Raw genomic sequence first — 13,668 nt, 5'->3', positions numbered from 1 at the left:
AACACAAACATTTAGTTCCACTCTGTAAAAAAAGGCTATATTTTGGGCAAAAGCATCACAGCTTTCACCATATAGTGCAGGCACATGATACATCACAAGACCAACCTCAGGGAAGGTGAAGTTGAGGCTGTGGGTCAGCAGAGATCCTGTTAAATGTTGGAGCAGGCTTGAATGGTCCCCTCCTGGTCGTCTTTTTTTTTAATGCTCTTATCTGATTTGGCTTAAATATCCTACTGATATAAAGCAACAGATTTGTAAGTAATGTGTGTTATTTATTTGAGGTGTTTGGAACACTGAGACCTTTCAGCCCCTCTGTTCAACAATTTTAAGTAGAACAAAGCTGATCTGTATCCTAACTCCACCGTTGGCCTCAGTTCTGTAAGCCTTGCTAACTTTACCCAACCATTAATCCTAGTCTGGAAATTTCTAATTGATCCCTAACCTCAGTGGTGTTTCTTTTGGATGGGAATTCCTGATTCCCACTTCAGTGGCTGGGGCTTGTCCATTCTGTCTGCTTTCCTTTTTCTTTTCTCATCTTTGGTTCTTTTTTGTTTAGTTTTTTAGTTTCTCCTTAACCTACTTTCTGGAGAGAGCTCAGTCTTGGAGGCAGCACGGAGTCCGGAATGTGGCAACAGCTGGAGCTCTGTGGGGTTAGCTAGAGGCTTCAGAGTTTGGATGATGGATGGCAGTGAGAGACTCAGCCCAGCATGGAGGGGGGAGTGATCCCTCGTTGGGAAAGCCCAGTGCAGAGCGACTGTAGGCCCATGACTGTAGAAGGGTTATAGTGTTGAACTTTTAACTATTTATTTATTTTTCCACTTTGTAACTAAGATTTTGTGCGTAAGATGGTACTGGGAGTGATGACTCTGTAACTTTTCACTGGACTCCTGTATTCCTGTACTTCAGTACATGTGACAATAAAATCTAATTGTAATTCTGAGTGAGGAAGTGTTTTCTGACTTATGGCCATAAATTTAACTTTCAATTCCCTTGTTCTTGGAGAAAGTACGAGACTGACCAATGAATAAACAGGAAAATTGTAGGAATGTGATGCCCATGATAAATATTTGTTTTACAGAAATGTTTCCTGATTTAAGGGTGACTTCCCCTCAGTGCTTGGTGCACTGTAAGTGAAGGTGTATTCCACAATGATTTCAGTGATTTTTTTTATTAGGAAGCAGAAACACAGCAGCATGTACAATTTGTCTCCACTTGAGTTCAGGTCTGAGGAGCTGACATCTGTAGCTTCCAGTGTAAGGCTACTCTCAACAACATCAGCGTGCAATCCAACAGACACACCGAACCACCGGAATGTTCCGGCATGGGAAATGGAGGGGTTACTGGCATTGTTGGTGATTGACACTGGCATTCATTGTTTTAGTCTGTGTGAAGGGAACCTTCACTCCTCAATTCTGACCTCTTCAACATTTCCCGATTTAGCTATTCCATTATTGACGACTGTGTCTTAGACTGTCTTGGTCTCAGAATTTCCTACCCAAACCTTCATGTTAGATACCTATATCAAATACTTATATCATGTACTTATGTGATATATCTATGTCAGCGGCCTGTATTTCTATGTGAGATGCTCTGTAACAGTATTGCCAAATTTTAAAATGTACTGTTGCAGAATGTTTACATCGGAAAAATTAAGAGTAAAAATTTAAAACATTGGTACAAAAAGCTCTTTTGGTATTAAAGTGTGCTGGTGATGGGATGAAGAGTTGATCATAAGATAAAATTTAGCTTAACTCTTCATTGAGCATAAAAGTGGGTCATATAAAGAAAAGTTAATAATACCTGGTGTAAGGGAGTTCCTGAGTTGTATCAGACATAAATGTTTATCACCACAAATATTTTTCCTTTCAAAGCTGGGCAGTCAGCACGATATCCGTCCTGATTGAATTGGAATGAACGAATCCTTTGACTTTTTGTACAACTGAACACACGATAGGGTTATAAAGAACAATTCGGGGAAAATGTGGGAAATATTGCTGGAATAGAATACACCCCATAGTGTTTTCAGGGATTTGTGAAATAAATGGGAAACTGTTTTACTGGTATTTCTCATGGTTGAGATCAGATGTTGTACTGTGATGTCTAAATGTATCAGTAATGTAATTGTATCATTTTGTTTAGATATGCAACTACGTTGGACAAGCAAAGATTGTTGTTCAGTTGGTGACCTATGGGAAGGATAGTGTGCATCTCCATGCTCACAGTCTCGTTGGCAAACAGTGTGAAAAAGGAATATGTTTAGTTCAAGTGGGTCCAAAGGAAATGATTTCAACGTAAGTTAGAACCTCTTCCAAAATGTATTGTTTTGGTGATAATTCAACATTAAAGCTTTCTCTTACAATGCCATCATGTTGTCAGACTTTGAAAGAGTTTTAGTTTTGTCAGATGGTTAGTATAAATATTTTCAAAATAACCTGTTCAGGGATGTTATACAAACCTCTGGAGAAGTGGAACTTAAACCTGGGACTCCTGACTAAGAATGGGCGGAAAACTGTCACTACACTGTAAAAGCCCTAAGAATAAGCCACTTTGCTGTCAGTCTAGAGTTACATGTAGATCTGACAGCTAAGGACAGCAGAGTTCCTTCCCTAAGGGATGAACCAGCTGGGTTTTTATAACAGTCAGCAATGGTTACTTGGTTACTATGAGGATAGCTTTGTAATGCAAGATGTTTATTGAATTCAGATCTCATTATCTGTCATGGTAGTATTTGAACCCATGATCTCGGAACATTTAACCTGTGGTTCTGGATGACAATTCTAGCACCATTACTTACTTTTACAGTGATAATACCACCAGGCTAACATCTCCTGTATCTCTTTAGATTTAGATTTTAGATTACTTACAGTGTGGAAACAGGCCCTTTGGCCAATAAGTCCACACCAACCTGCCGAAGCGCAACCTACCCAGACCCACTCCCCTACATTTACCCCTGCCCCTAACACTGCGGGCAATTTAACATGGCCAATTCACCTAACCTGCACATTTTGGGATTGTGGGAGGAAACCCACGCAGACACGGGGAGAATGTGCAAACTTCACACAGTCAGTCGCCTGAGGCGGGAATTGAACCCGGGTCTCTGGCGGTGTGAGGCAGCAGTGCTAGCCACTGTGCCACCGTGCCGCCCACTCCCAGCCTACCCCTTAAGCTTCAACCAGAACATCCATGTCAGGTGAGGAAATCAAAACCATACACAATATACCTGCTGTGGTCTCTCCAAGGCCCCGTACAATTGCAGCAAGGCATCCCCGCTCCAAAACTGAAATCCTTTTGCTATGAAAGCCAACATACTGTTTCCCTTCACTGTGCGCCTGCATCTTACTTTCAGAGACTGGTGTACAGGGACTCCCAGGTCTTGTTGCACCTTCCCTTTTCGAAGCTATCCCCATTCAGGTAACAAACCACCTTCCTGTTTTGATACTGAATTGAATAACTGCATATTTATCCACATTACACTTTATCTGCATGTTTCCTTCCACTCCCTGAGCCTGTCCAAATCACACTGAAGCATCTCTGTATCCTCCTCACAGCTCACTTCCCACCCAGCTTTGTATTGTTAACAAGCTTGGAGATATTACACTTAGTTTCTTCATCTGAATCATTACCATGCATCATGGCTAGCTGGGATCAAAGCATTGATAGCTCACTAGTCACTGCCTGTCCTTCTGAAACAATCCAGTTTATATCTACGGTTGGTTCCCTGTCTGCAAGCCAGTTCTCTATCCAGGACAGCACACTACTCCACCGACTTCCACCTTATCTCCTGTGTATTGTAGCGATCTGTTGTCACATGTGAACTCTATAGCATCCTTTTAAAATAGATTCTTTTACATATTGGCAGCATTCATGTCAGCAAAAGAGACCATTCAGCCCATTCCTGTGCCAAATCTTTGAATAAGCCACTGATGAGACAAACTCTCTTGCACTTCCCCATAATCACATCAATGTTTCTATTATAATTACTTATCAATTTTTCTTTATAAATTCCTGTTCCATCTGCTTCCACTTACATCTAAGGTAGTGCATTCCAAATCATCATAACTTAGTGTTAAAAATCATATTTCTTAGTAATTATCAGTGCTCTCTGGTTTCCAACTCTTCTTTACTTATCAAAATCCTTCATAACTTTGAAAGGCTCCACTAATTCTTCCCTTAAATTTCTCTGCTCAGTGCAGCACAACCTCTGCCTCTCCACATAATTAGATTCCCTCACACAAATGTTCTAGTCAATCTCTTATCATCGAGACTTAATGTTCTTCCTAAAGCCTAGTTCCTACAATTGTGTACAATATACCAGCTGAGGCTAAACCTCCAGAAAAATGTAAAACTCCAGAATAACACTCCTGCTGATGTACTCTAGACTCTTGCTTCAGATTCTGTGTGCCTTAATTTTAAACAGGCTTCTCAACTTTAATGTGCTCCTTCAAAGGATTTGTATGTCTACTCCTGGCACCTCTTTTAAAATAGTACCACTTTAGGTTCCATTATCTCAGACTATACCTGGAAGATTCTATTTGTTTTGGTGCCCCCTGTAATTCCCATGTGAAAATCTGCAGACATTCAATAGTGATGTGTTCTACTGGCCTTTGACCCAAGAACTTTCCACCTGACTCTGTTCCCTGCCTTGACTAATCTTCACTTTGGGTCTGGATAAGTGGGTACTGCCCAATAAGCATATGGACACCACGTAGAGAGCATTGGGTGGGGGGAATTTGAGTTTACGATTTTCAGAATCAATGTGTCTGGAATCTGGTTGACTGAACAACAGCCTGTTGCGTGTAAATAGCATTGCTTGTTAATTCACAATGTTTGTTACTTCTCCAGATTTCCGAATCTCGGTATTCTACATGTGACAAAGAAGAATGTTGCCAGTACACTCGAGCAGAGAATGACACAGGCTTATGTGATGGGTTATAATAATGGAGTTGTAATTCACCCAGAATTAAACCATCGACACAGTGAGGGTTACGGTCAAAGGGAACTCACAGGTAAATTACAACTTATTGCAATTAACTTGTGAACTCCAATTGACGTGAAATCTTGATAAAGATGCTCTTGGACAGAGGTAGGAAAATGATTTAACCAGACTGTTAATCAATGCTGATATGAGCATTTTGAAGGTTTAAATATTTTAAGAATTTTAAGATATTTGACAGAGATCCCAGAGAGATTAACTGTGAGCTGTTGTGATGTGGGGCATACTGCCTGAAAGGGCAGGGAAGCAGATTCAATAGGACATTTCAAAAGAGAATTGGATAAATAGTTAAAAAGGAAAAACTTTCAGACAATGGAGAAAGTCTTGTTTCCTTGCTTGAATTCAAAAGCTGTTTCAAAAAGTGAGCACAGGCACAATAATTTCCATATCTTCTTCATTCCCCGTGTTTGTCTCCAACTCCAAACTCTCAATCCTCATCTACACGCCTCCAATTCTGAACTTTATCACTGTTGACAGCCACCTGTCAGCTGCCTGAATCCTATCTTGGGGAATTTCCTCCCTAAACCTCTCCCCTGAAGACCTACTTCCAAACTTAGCTTTTAGACTGAACATTTGGTCATCTGTCCTATTGGATTATCTGTAATTTTCTTCGGAATATGTTATCACATTAAAAGAGTTACATGAATACAAGATACTGTCTGAGTTTACTTTGTGTTTCATTTGTGAGAATATTAATGGTGCATTATTTGTGATGCCTGTTTGCAGAACGTGAAAAGGAGTTAATCCATCAGGCTTCCATTCAGCAAGCGAAGGAAATGGACCTGAGTGTTGTGCGCCTCATGTTTACAGCCCTGCTTCCAGACAGCAGCTGTCGATTTACACGTAAATTGGAGCCTGTTATTTCTGATCCCATCTACGACAGCAGTAAGTGGGCACTTTAGAAATCTGCCTCTTGCCAAACTCCGGAGTGATAGCGAACTGGAAGTTTGTTCACCCTTTTCATTAATACTGATTTCGGTATCTTCCATATCGCAGAATTTTTGTTTGGTAAATAAGCATTTTATAACAATTTAAATAATTAGGGAGACAAATGGTGTTTTAAAGACTTTATTACAAAGGAGTTGGAATAAAGATGTCTAATTACAATTATTTTGAATCTTGGTGAGGTCAGTCCAGAGTACTGTGTGTAGTTTTGATCTCTATACCTAAGGAGAGATTTACATCCCTCAGAGCAACTGCAACAAAGGTTCATTAAACTGATGCCTACAGTGTGGGGCCCGTCCTGTGTGGAGTGATAGAAGAGATTACACCTGTATTTCTGGAATTTAGAAGAGCAGTCTGGTTAAATTGTATACGTTTCTTAAAGAGCTTGACTTTGTAGATGCTGGAGTGTGTGTCCTGTGAAATCTGCAATATGGGTCAGAGTCTTGTTGGAATATCATCTGCTTCAGACTGAGATAAAGAGAAATGTCTTCATTTGGAAAATTGTGAATCTTGGGAATTCTCCAGCTGAGAGAGCTGTGTATGGCTCACTGTGAAATACATTCAAGGCAGCAGTCAATGGATTTTTAGATGCTGAGGAACCTGAGAATATGAGAATAGTGCAAAAAGGTAGAGCTGATGTAGATAATAAATTGATGTTGTTGAATTGTGGAACAAAATTGATGGAGCCAGTGGGCTCCACCTTCTGCTGTTGTGTTTTCTTGCTGTAACTTGAGTACATTACTGCTCTTTTCCCTAAATCATCTCTAAGTTCTCCAGCGATGAATTAAGTCAAGAAAGACTTTTGAACTAACAGTAAATTTACATCCCCTATTATCAAAATTTGGGAGCGAGTGGTGTAGTGGTAATGTCAATGGGCAAGTAATCTAGAGATCCAGGCTGGTTCTCTGGGACATAAGTTTGAATCCCAGCATAATAGATGGTGAAATTTGAATTAAATAAAATCTAATGTAATGGCAGCCTCCTGACAACTGTTAATTGTTATAAAAGCCCATCTGGTTAGTTTGAGTGACGCACTCTGTAGCTGTGAGCAGACAGAAATTGAAAAGTCCCAAAGAATGTTTGTTAGTTTACCCAGTTGTAACATTGGATCTGCATTTGCCATATACTTTAGACTTTGTTCTGTTCCTCTCCAAAATAGCATGTTCAGATCAAGCATGTTTGACAGATTCTCTCTCTTTAAAAGAAAAAGTATTTAACATTTAAATCCCTGCTGGCATTTAAGGAACACACAGGGGAAACCTTTTAAATGAAGGGGGTCCACCAGAAGGACTGTTAGCTTCGCATTAATTTTTGTTAAGAGTAAAGTTGCGTGCAATCGAGAGTGGATCTAGCAAAATCTGATTTTTATGAGATTCACACTAAGCTAATCAGATACAAGTTCTTCTATAAAATATGTTTCATCATAAAATAATTTAAGAACACCATCTTTATTTTTCTGTAATGAGTTTAGGATCAGTATGATATCCACACAATATATGTTTGCTTGGTCAGAGTTGAGAAAACATTGACCGTTTTCTTGTTGAAATTACTTTTTTTTAAATTAACTCATGAGATGTGGGTGTCACTGGCTGGCCAGCATTTATTGCACATCCCAACTGTCCTTGAAAGGTGGTGCTCAGCTGCCTTCTTGAACCCGCTGCAGTCCATGTGCTGTAAGTAGAGCTGCAATGTTCTAAGGGAGGGAATTCCAGGATTCTGACCCAGCGACACTGAAGGAACGGCAGTAAATTTCCAAATTAGAGTGGTGAGTAGCTTGGAGGGAAATTTGCAGGTGGTGGTGTTCCCATGTATCTACTGTCCTTGTCCTTTTAGATGGAAGTGGATGTGAGTTTGGAAGGTGCTGTTTGAGGATCTTTGGTGAGTTTCTGCAGTGCATTTTGTACATAGTACACACTTCTGCTACTGAGCGTCGGTGGTGGAGGGAGTGGATGATTGTGGATGTGGTGCCAGTCAAGCGGCTGCTTTGTCCTTGATGATGTCAAGCTCCTTGAGTGTTGTTGGAGCTGCCCCCATCTAGGGAAGTAGGGCGTATTCCATCATGCTGCTGACTTGTGCCTTGCAGATGGTGGACAGGCTTTGGGGAGTCAGGAGGGGAGTTACTTGTTGCAGTATTCCTAGCCTTTGACCTGCTTTTGTAGCCACTCAGTTTATGTGCTTAGTTCAGTTGAGTTTCTGATCAATGATAACTCCCAGGATGCTGATATTGGGGGATTCAGTGATGGTAACACCTTTGATTGTCAAGGGATGGTGGTTAGATTGTCTCTTATTGGAGATGGTTATTGCATAGTATTTCTATGAGTGAATTTTACTTACCACTTGGCAGCCCAAGTCTGGATATTGTCCAGAGCTTGTTGTATTTGAGTATGGACTACTTCAGTATCTGTGGAGTCATGAATGGTGCTGAACATTGTGCAATCATTAGTGAACATCCACAAACTGACCTTATGATGGAGTGAAGTTCATTGATGAAGCAGCTGAAGATATTTGGGCCGAGGACATTGCCCTGAGGAACTCCTGCAGCGATGTCCTGGAGCTGAGATGACTGACCTCCAACAACCACAACCATCTTCCTATGAGCCAAATATGACCTAGGCCCAACCATCTTCAGCCACTTCATCAATGACCAACAATCACCGAATCCCCCACAATCAACATCCGAGTAATGCCATTGACCAGAAACTCTGTGAACCAACCATACAAATACAAGGATACAGGCCCAAGTCAGAGACTAGGAATACTGCAGCGAGTAACTCACCTCCTGAGTCCTTAAAGTTTGACTACCATCTACAAGGCACATGCCAGGAGTGTGATAGAATGCTCCTCACTTGCCTGGATGAGCGCAGCTCCAAGAACACTCAAGAAACTTAAGCACCATCCAGGACAAAGCAGCCTGCTTCAATGGCACCACATTCAGAAATATCCACAAATCCTATACCACTAATGCTCTCTAAGATGCACTGTAAAAATTCACCAAAGCTTTCTTAGACAGCACCTTCCAAACCCTCAACCACTTCCATCTCAAAGGGCAAGGGCAGCAAATACATGGGAGCACCACCCCCTTCAAGTTCCCCTCCAAATCACTCCTCATGCTGCCTTGGAAATAAATCACCGGAATGTATATGTATTCCTTCAGTTTCGCTGGGTCAGGATCCTGGAATTCCTTCCCTGACAGCATTGTGGTTGTCCCTACACTGTTCAAAAAAGACAGCTCACCACCTTCCAAAGGGGCAAGAAGACTTGGGCAATAATTGCTGGCCCAGTTAGTGACACCCACATCCCTTGAATAAATAAAAAGAACTTGTTTCCTCAATTACCTTTAAACTGGGCACTGAAGTGAGATCCACCCACTGTAGCTCTGAGAAGCTCTTTTGTTCTCTGTCTCTCCCTGCACCTCTTCAGAACCTTCAGCATAAATCCTTGGTCCTCTTGCCAGGAGAGGCTTGATGGAGTATTGTACTTTCAGATGAGACATTAAACCAAGGCTCTGGGTGTTTTCTCTGAGAAACATAAAGGATCTCGCATCACTAACTCCCCCGTGATGGCCAGAGCCAACATCATGAGAACAGATGGTCAGGTCATCGTCATTTTGCTGCCTGTGTGATCTTGCTCTGTGCAAATTGGTTGCTGCATTTCGTACAACAGTGACTACCTGTCATTATCTGGGAAAACCTGTGAAAGCTGCAATTGAAATGGAAGGCTGACGTTTTAATTTGTGCCAGACAAAAGCAGCAAAGCATTCCATGATTACAGCAAATGCATTTTTATGGAGCCTGAAGCCTCTGACTACCATCACAACAAAAATGAAAGTGTAAATTGTGGTTTTGATTTTAATTCTTTTTCTCCAAAGTTTTTGTTAACTTTTATTTTGAATGTTCCAGAGGCACCAAATGCATCAAATTTGAGGATTGTCAGAATGGATAAGACTGCTGGATGTGTAGTTGGAGGAGATGAGGTTTACCTACTATGTGATAAAGTTCAAAAAGGTACATTTACTCAAAGTGTTATAGTCATATCTTGATGTAAATGATCTAATGTCCTATAATTCTCTTTGCTGATTGGGCCAAATGATCTTAACTCAAGTTATACTGACACACTGTGTCTGTGAAGTACACCTCAATTTATCTGCAGTTTGATCTTCTGAAGGTTTCCTTAACTCTTGATTGTGAGTGGTTTCTCAGTCCAAATACCTCTCTTGATATTGAGCGTAAATGATTTATATCAGTTTAAATGAAAGGCACAACCACTCAGACCGAATGTTAAAGCTCCAGCTTAATCTTAGTTCCACTTTTAGTGAGGGCCAAGGTAGGTCTTTCACTTTTCCAATTTTATCCCAGCAGCGGCATTCCCCCACAACCTGCTGTAAACACACACTCATTCAAATACCCCCCCACACCCTGCTGTAAACACACACTCATCCAAATACCCCCCACGACCTGCTGTAAACACAACCTCATCCAAAAAACCCCCACAAGCTCATTCAAATACCCTGCCCCCCCCCACAAGCTGCCCTTGTCCAAACTCCCATCACATCCCAGTTCCTTGTTGAACACTGACCTGTGATGACTCTGAATTTACCTGACAATTTGAATTTGAATGATTTATTGTCACTTGCATTTTGCAGAGAATAATATAGTAAAATACAGCGAAATGCTTCAAACTGTTGCCACAATCTTGCACTATTTTGAATAGTTTAAGGATAAAAAGATATCATTGAAAGACAGTCTATCTTTGTTCTGCTGTCTCCACCATTGGACCCCTGAGGTGGCTCACCAACAACACTTGTGTTGCCACTTCTCCTCCACCATGTTGTAACCTCCACTGGACTCATCAGTGTAAGAGGCTCCAGTGTTTAGGAACCATTTCTTCACCATTGGGTCCACCTTGTCAATACCAAATCCCATAATGATCCAACACTCGCCCCTGACTCTGCCAGCCCGCTGATAGCTAGGAGGCCCAGTTCTGGGCCAACTGTGACTGTAAGCAGGAGTCCCTGACTCTGCTGCTGCCTCCATGACACCATGAGTCCCTGGCTTCAGTGCCACACCAGTCTGACACTGCGCCAAGAGTCCACTCCAGCTGCTCTCCTCCGAGATGCCAGTGCCGCCATTTTGAAGAGTTCACTGGCACAATCTCCAATCACCGGAGCAGCTTTACTGCTACTACTCTGTGCACGGCCCACTCTTGCTGCTATGCCGATGCTGCTAACTAATCAATCAAAGAAAAGAAAAATACAAAAGTAAAAATTACAAACTATTAATTTTCAACGATTAATTCAACCCCAAGTACTGTCCATGGTATTACTTAGAACCTGTTTGTTCACTCTCTCTGCATGTTCCTGTTCTCGGTTTATCTACCTCTCTGACACATTGCTCTCTTTCCTAATTGGACAGCAGTAATAGTGATGAGATGTTTTGAGGAAGTCTTTGCAGTGGTCACTGCTAGGGTTTCCCCAGTGACAACGTCAGGGGAATTTTGTAAGCTACAGTAACTGTATCTTGCCCACTGTTTTTGTTATGATTTTGTAGTTGTTGTATATGTGACAGTTATAAATCTTTAAAAAATGTTACTTTAATAGGACTGTTTTTACTTGATTTAAGAATTAATGCAGATTAAATGTCTTATTAATGCAAAACACAAGAGAAAGTAAGAGTTGCTGTTGGTGTAAATGTGATTGAACTGAGACCAGTCACAACAGAAAGTCAGGGCTTGGTTTGCTGATTAAATTACTGAAAAGCATTGGCCATTACTTTGAGCCCAGTTTTACTCATTAGCAGCTCATCAGTGTGACAGCAAGAAGCAAGACCATCTGAGTGTTACAGAGTCACAGAAGCTGACAGCACCGAAAGAGGATGTTTTGCTTGTTATTAGCTATGCTGGAACATCAAACAGTAGTCGTGTTTTGACCTAGGGCCCTGCTTTTACTCTGAAATTTTGGAGCATCCTCATCCTCTGGAACTCCTCCCACTGCTTTTTAAATTCTTTGTCAATCAGCTTCTATCACCTTTTCAGATCTAGTTGTGTTCCAAGTTTCAACAACTCTTAAGTGTAAACATTTCCCCTCTCATCCATCTCCCTTAGTCTTTTTCCAATGATTTTGAATCTGTGACTCCCATTGGCTGACTCACCAGAGGGAATCTTATGTATTTACTCTATTCAAACCTGTCATCATTTTGAAAGCATAATAAGTCATCTCTTATATCTTATACCATGAGTTATCGGAGTAGGTTTTGGCTGTTCGGCCCATCAAATCTGTTTCCCCATTTGATCATCACTGATTTGTTTCTCAACCCCATTCTCCTGCCTTCTTCCCATAACCCTTGAACCCTTTACTAATGAAGAACCTCTCTCCATCTTAGACACACCCAGTGACTTGGCCTCCACAGCCCTCTGCAGCATTGACTTCTACAGATTCCCCATCCTCTGGCTGAAAAAATTCCTCCTCTTCTCAGTTCTAAAGGGTCATCCCTTCACTCTGACTCTGTGTGCTTGGGTCCTAGTCTCTCCTATTAGTGGAAACATCTTCCAAGTCCATACTATCCAGGCCTCTCAGTATTTTGTAAGTTTTAATCAGATCTCTCCTCATCCTTCTAAACTCCATTGAATAGAGACACAGAATTCTCAACTGCTCAATATATGATAGGTCCTTCATCCTCAGGATCATTCTTGTAAACCTTCTCAGCCACCAACCTCCACCCCCCCCCCCCCCCCCCCCCGCCCCACCAACAAACACCAGCACATCCTTCCTTATATACAGGGTCCAAAATTGCTCATAATATTCCAAATGCTGTCTGACCAGAGTCTTATATAGTCTCCAGGCTCTTAAATTCTAGCCCGCTTGAAATGAATGCTAACATTATATTTGCCTTCCTAAATACCAATTGAACCTGCAAGTTAACCTTTAATGAATCATGAACTAGGATTCCTAAGTCAGAATTCAGAAGATTTTCCCTATTTAGAAAACAATTTACACCTATGTTCTTCCCACCAAAGTGCATAACCTCATATTTTCCTCCATCTGCCACTTCTTTGCCCATTCTCCTAGCCTGTCCAAGTCCTTCTTGCAGCCTCAACACTTCCTCACCACTACCTGCCCCTCCACCTATCTTTGTGTTATCTGCAAACTTAGCATCACTGCCCTCAGTTCATTCATCCACATTGTTAACGTATAAAATGCATACTCCCAACAGTGATCCCTGTGGAACTCCACTAGTTACCAGCTGCCATCCTGAAAAAGATCCCTTTACCCCCACTCTCTGCCTTCTGCCAGTCAGCCAATCCTCTGTCTATGCCAGTGCCTTGCCCCTAACACCATGGACTCTTATCCTATGAGCCGGCTCCTGTGTAGCACTTTGTCAAAGGCCGTCTGGAAGTCCAAATGGAGAAGTCCACTGGCTCTCCTTTGTCTAACTTGCTTGTTGTTTCCTTGTTATCTTCTCAAAGAATTGAATGAGTGCTTTCATTGTTTGATGTCCAAAGACATTTAGCAACCAATATTGTTATGCTTGAATTTCTGTGTATTTTGTTGTGTTGACACATGTGATAGATGATTCGGTGTTGTTGTAATAACCCTCTTTAATTTACCAGATTGCCAGTCTTTCTCCAGCCTGATTACAAACCTCCTTACTCTTTTACCTTTGCTGAGGTGTGAATGTAGCAGTTTTTATTTTGCTTTTCACTGCGTGGTTCATGTTCCACCACCTGATAAACAT

The 13,668-nt window shown here is 41.4% G+C and overlaps 1 protein-coding gene across 5 annotated transcripts in view; it reads left to right on the top strand.

Moving 5' to 3' along the window:
* nfkb1 (nuclear factor of kappa light polypeptide gene enhancer in B-cells 1) overlaps nt 1-13,668 on the top strand; it is a 107,719-nt gene that overhangs the window by 59,218 nt on the left and 34,833 nt on the right. For all 5 annotated transcript variants that reach the window (XM_072583739.1, XM_072583737.1, XM_072583738.1 and 2 more), the window contains 4 exons: nt 2,140-2,291; nt 4,843-5,006; nt 5,720-5,878; nt 9,838-9,942. In XM_072583739.1, the coding sequence (XP_072439840.1) occupies nt 2,140-2,291; nt 4,843-5,006; nt 5,720-5,878; nt 9,838-9,942 (580 nt within the window). The remainder of the gene's footprint in view (nt 1-2,139; nt 2,292-4,842; nt 5,007-5,719; nt 5,879-9,837; nt 9,943-13,668) is intronic.

The sequence above is a fragment of the Chiloscyllium punctatum genome, chromosome 14 (assembly GCF_047496795.1).
Source record: "Chiloscyllium punctatum isolate Juve2018m chromosome 14, sChiPun1.3, whole genome shotgun sequence".
In the NCBI taxonomy this organism is placed as follows: Eukaryota; Metazoa; Chordata; class Chondrichthyes; order Orectolobiformes; family Hemiscylliidae; genus Chiloscyllium; species Chiloscyllium punctatum.
This window is presented reverse-complemented; position numbering and strand designations above follow the sequence as displayed.